Raw genomic sequence first — 5799 nt, forward strand, 5'->3', positions numbered from 1 at the left:
AAGGGGCTACTGTTGGGACCATGCTTCGTCGCCGAAGGTCCTGCAGGAAGAAACAGCTTCGGCTGAAGCTGTCTGCACGCGATGACCGAAGGTTGCTGTTCATGAAGCTTCGGAACTACAAACCGACTTAAAAGTAGAATGACCTTTTAGTCCATAAGTGTTTGAGTCGTTGTTGTAAGCTTTTATGAGGGACATGATTGTAATTTCTCATAGGCTGTGTCTTGTGCCTATAAATAGTGAACAATATTCCTTTACTGTTCACGCATTCCTGTAATTGCAATCGCATCACTCGGGAATCAATCTTTGCCAAGGCAGAGCATTTGACAACGAGTCCCCAACACTAGTTATCTATAGTATCTTGGGCAACTCAATATATACGCGCGCGTAGGGGTGGAAACGAGTCGAACCGAGCTCGGCTCGCCCATCTCGCGAGCTCGGGAAAGCGGCTCGGCTCGCTCTGGGCTCGCGAGCCGGCTCACCGAGCCAACGAGCCTATCCATAAACGAGTCTATCCATAAACGTAAATCTGTTCTCTAAATTATAATATAAAATCTTAAAAATATTTTAAATAACATATTTTAAATTAGTAAAATAGATATATCACTAATATAATATAGAAAATAGATTATTTTTATAGTAATTTTAAATAACATAAATTAATTGTCTACTCGTTACTAATATTTTTATGTAACAAATTGTTATTGGGACGAGCCACGAGTCAGCTCGCGAGCTGAACCGAGCCGAGCTGGCTCGCTCTTTTCACGAGCCACAAAAACAGGCTCGACTCGGGCTCGTTCTGAGCGTCGAGCCGGTCTGAGCCGAGCCGAGCTACTACGAGACCGAGCCAGCTCGTCGAGCTAGAGCTTTTTTCCAGCCCTACGCGCGGGCATATGTCATCACCTATGATTATCGTTTGTGTTGCCAAAATGGGCTCCAGCTATATATGCTAAAATCGTACACACTGTAGTATAGAATGTACTGCATATGCTCGGTCTAGAATAATCATGGAGTAGTGGTGTGGTCGGTCGAACAGGGACAGGCTTGTGGCTTGTTCACTTTGGTTTCGTCGCCGGTGCTAGCTAGTTGGTAGGCAGCAAACATGCATGCATGGCCAGTCTTCGTCTTCATGCTCCTCCGCAGCTGCAGCTGCTGCTGCAGAAGTGATGGAGAGCTGCTAGCTAGGAGAAAGAGGGGCCTGGGAGACATCGATGAACGATAAGCGACCGTTTCTTTTGTTTTGTTGGTAATAACTGACTGCAGTGACGCCTTCTGCTCTAGGTTTTGCCGTCAATTCGATCCGCTGGGTGTATGTGCGACCACCAGCCAAGAGCTAGCGGAGCAAGGCTGGTGGATGGACTCTGGAGCAAGCTGCTCTAGTCTGTGCTTGCTTGCTGCTCCCTCGGTCCTTCCTCCCACAACAGAGGCGATGCAAGCAGGCGTAATCGTCCAATCCACCAGCTTGCATTGCTCTTTTATTATATATTCGTATATAAGTAGTATAGGTGTAGACGCAAGCACGCACCAGACCTTTCCCACTTCTTCTGCAGCAGCAGATCAGGTGAGGACGTGAGGTGATGGCGTCCTCCGCCGCCACCACCACCACCACCCTCCTCCGTCTGCTTTGCCTCTGCACCGTCCTGCTAGTCGCCATGCAGGCGGCGGCGGCTCGCCCGCCCAACGTCACCATCGGCTCCCTCTTCGCCTTTGACTCCGTCATCGGAAGGTCCGCCAGGTCCGCCATCCAGCTCGCCGTCGACGACGTCAACCGCGACCCCACCGTGCTCAACGGCACCACCCTCACCGTCGTCTTCCAGGACACAAAGTGCAGCGGATTCGCAGGCACAATCCAAGCAGGTTCTTTTTATTTTTCCCTTTTGTGATGAGTGCCATGCTACTGATCAGTGATGCAGCGCCTGATATGACCTGAATGACGACGAAACCTGAACCTGCAGGCCTGGAGCTGATGGAGAAGGAGGTGGTGGCCGTGGTGGGCCCGCAGTCCTCGGTCATCGCGCACGTCGTCTCCCACGTCGCCAACCAGCTGCGCGTGCCGCTGCTGTCCTTCGCCGCCACCGACCCGGCGCTCGCCTCCACGCAGTACCCCTACTTCGTGCGCACCGTGCACGACGACCGCTTCCAGATGGCCGCCATCGCTGACGTCGTCTCGCACTTCGGATGGAGGGAGGTCACCGCCGTCTACGTCGACGACGACTACGGCCGCGGCGGCGTCATCGCGCTCGCCGACGCGCTGGAGGCCACGCGTGCCAGGGTGTCCTACAGGGCCGCCTTCCCGCTGGGCGCCGACCGCGCCACGCTCGCCGACATCCTCCAGCGCGCCAACTTCATGGAGTCGCGCGTCTTCATCGTCCACGCTAGCCCGGACTCGGGCCTCAACGTCTTCGCCGCCGCGCGGGGGCTCGGCATGATGGTCTCGGGGTACACCTGGATCGCGACCGACTGGCTCGCCACCGCCGCCATCGATGCTGCTGGCGCCGCCTCCAACTCCAGCAACATACAGGGCGTCCTCACGCTGCGACAGTACACCCCGGACTCTGACGCCAAGGCGTCGCTCCTCTCCAGGCTCGCCGCCGCTGATCCAACCAGCAACAATGCCACCGCCAGCGTCAACACGTACGGCCTCTTCGCCTACGACTCCGTATGGATGGCGGCGTACGCCATCGATCAGTTCCTCGGCGACGCCGGTGGCGGCAACGTCTCCTTCTCCGCCGACCCCACCATCCGCGATGCCAACGGCAGCGCGCTGGGTCTCAGCGCGCTCAGGGTGTTCGACCAGGGCGAGCAGCTACTCGGGAAGGTCATGCTCTCCAACTTCACCGGCGTCACGGGCCACGTGGAGTTCCAGTTCGACGCCGGTGTGAATAGCAGCGGAACCCTCGTCAACCCTGCCTATGAGATCCTCAACGTCGGTGGCACGGGCGTCCGCCGTGTCGCCTACTGGTCCAACTACACGCGCCTGTCGGTGGACGCACCCAAGCAGCTCGGCGACGGCGTGCCTCCGCCCAACAGCACCAGCACGACGGCCCAACAGCAGATGTCCAACGTCATCTGGCCCGGTGGCACGACGGCCACGCCGCGCGGGTGGGTGTTCGCCGACAACGGCAAGCCGCTGACGATCGGCGTGCCCTACCGGACGTCGTACAAGGAGTTTGTGTCCAAGGACGAGACAAGCCCCGACGGCGTGAGCGGCTACTGCGTGGACGTGTTCAAGGCGGCGGTGGCCCTGCTCCCGTACCCGGTGCCGGTGTCGTTCGTCCTGTTCGGCGACGGCGTCGAGAACCCCAGCTACAACGAGCTGGTGCAGAAGGTGGCGGACGGCTACTTCGACGCGGCGGTGGGCGACATCTCGATCGTCACGAACCGAACGCGGGTGGTGGACTTCACGCAGCCGTACATCGACTCCGGGCTCATGATCGTGTCCACGGTGAAGTCCAGCAGCTCCGACGAGTGGGCCTTCCTCAAGCCCTTCACACCGGAGCTTTGGGCCACTGTTGTCGCCTTCTGCATCTTCGTCGGCGCCGTGGTGTGGATCCTGGAGCACCGGCACAACGACGAGTTTCGCGGGCCGCTGAAGAAGCAGATGGTCACCATCTTCTGGTTCAGCTTTTCCTCCATGTTCTTCACGCAGAGTGAGTGGTATTAAGTTGCGTGCACTAAACGGTTCAACCTAAAATAAAAGTGATGGACAATTCAGTTATATTATATTTCAACATCCCTCTTACGTCGAGCCTCTATTGGATATTAGATGTGGAATAGTAATGAGCAACAATTATTTTTATTTAATTGCGCTAACCAGAATTCGAACTCGATAACTCTTTCTTTGATACCATGTTAATTTGTATGCAACAATCAAATCAATTCAATCTAAAAGCTTGAAATCCCTAATGCACGCATTGCAGGAGAGGACACCGTCAGTGTTCCTGGTCGCTTCGTCGTCATCATGTGGCTCTTCGTGGTGCTCATCATCACCCAGAGCTACACAGCCAGCCTGACGTCCATCCTGACAGTGCAGCAGCTGTCGACGGGAATCCAGGGCCTGAGCGACCTCCTCGCCTCCAACGACCCCATCGGTTACCAGGTCGGCTCCTTCGCTGGGAGCTACATGAACAAGGAGCTGGGCGTCGCGGCGACACGCCTCCGGGAGCTGGACCCCGACGACTACGCCGACAGCCTGCAGCGCGGGCCCAGAGGCGGCGGCGTGGCGGCCATCGTCGACGAGCTGCCCTACATGGAGCTCTTCCTCTCCAGCAACTGCCAGTTCCAGACGGTGGGCCAGGAGTTCACCAAGAGCGGATGGGGATTCGTGAGTAGTCGATGCCCTTTAATTTGGCCTTTCGTTCTCCAATCCAATCCAAACCAACCAACTGACGACAAGGATCTCCGATGACAGGCGTTCCCGCTTGACTCCCCGCTGGCGGTGGACCTGTCCACGGCCATCCTGACGCTGTCGGAGAACGGCGACCTGCAGCGGATCCACGACAATTGGCTCAACACGGGGACGTGCGACTCGCAGAACAACGGCGTGGGCGGCGCCGAAAGGCTCAGCCTGCGCAACTTTGGGGGGCTCTTCCTTATCTGCGGCGTCGCCTGCGTCATCGCCCTGCTCATCCACTTCGTCAGGATACTTTTCCAGTTCTGCCAGTACCGCAGACACGGGGCCGCCGACGGCGCCCAAGAAGAGGACGAGAACGACGGCGACGACGACAGGGACGGCGACAGCGACAAGGAGAAGAGCCAGCGCCGGCCCGCCAGGCAGACCAGCATCCGGGACCTCATGTCCTTCGTGGACATGGAGGAGGCCGAGGTCAAGAGGGCCATCCGGAGCAGGTCTGGCAAGTCCATGGGCCGGTCCCGGAGCGACACGTCTGATGCACCGTCCTCGTCGCCGGTGTAACGTACAAGAGCTTTTATATCGGTTTTCCAACACCGGACCGGAGAGCAGCTCGATGGAAGAGAGAGACCGAGTCTTGAGTGGAGAGCTAGGGTCAGCTGGTCCAGACTACCCTGAGCGATTGAGTTAGGGCACTCGTAGACCATCTTGACCTTCTCTCTGTTAACAATTTAAACATTCCTGTGTTTAATTTAGTTCATGAATATAATATAATAAATTTACAGTGATATTATATTATATTACTACTCGTAATAGTAACCGATATATACATACAAATCATACTGTCGTAACCAAATCTATACTACATTTAATAAATTCAGAGAGTTAAATCTACCCTAATATATAGCTATTGTGTCGTAAGCAAATCTATACTACATTTAATAAATTCAGAGGGTTAAATCTACCCAAATCTATACTGTCGTAAGCAAATGTTCACAGTACCATCCACGAGGTGGCCATCAATATGAAGAAAAAGAAGACAATCATAGGCACCACAACCAAGAAGTAAGAGGTGGCCTCGTGCTATTGTGTACTCTATTTTGCTTGTGACATGGCTAGATATAAGGGTGTGTACAACTCTATTTAATAGGGTTCTCTACGCGAGTCTCCATACACGTTGTCTCTTAACTGTATTTATTATTCAAGGATTCAGGGTTGTACCACGCAATTTCTTTATTGTCTCTTGTACTTAGAAAATCGGTCCACCGTATCAAAGTTGTACATGTACATGCCCTAATAGCAGAAGATGCAAGAAGATCAAAGGATGGAGTAATCATCATAACATACATCCATTACCTCGTACATTACAAGTCATTACACCTCTATCAGTTCAACCATTAACTTCTCCATTAAGAATGTGTTTGGTTTGAGGTCAAAGTAGGATGAGGCGA

The 5799-nt window shown here is 54.5% G+C and overlaps 1 protein-coding gene across 1 annotated transcript; it reads left to right on the forward strand.

Annotated features, from left to right (window-relative positions):
* The first annotated feature begins 1340 nt into the window (after positions 1-1340).
* LOC100383810 (uncharacterized) lies at positions 1341-5142 on the forward strand. The gene is made up of 4 exons (NM_001357199.1): positions 1341-1854; positions 1953-3647; positions 3918-4321; positions 4409-5142. The coding sequence occupies exons 1-4, from the start codon at positions 1575-1577 to the stop codon at positions 4910-4912; spliced, it is 2883 nt and encodes a 960-aa protein (NP_001344128.1). The 5' UTR covers positions 1341-1574; the 3' UTR covers positions 4913-5142.
* The last annotated feature ends 657 nt before the right edge of the window (positions 5143-5799 follow it).

This window comes from Zea mays, chromosome 7 (genome assembly GCF_902167145.1).
Source record: "Zea mays cultivar B73 chromosome 7, Zm-B73-REFERENCE-NAM-5.0, whole genome shotgun sequence".
Taxonomy (NCBI): domain Eukaryota; kingdom Viridiplantae; phylum Streptophyta; class Magnoliopsida; order Poales; family Poaceae; genus Zea; species Zea mays.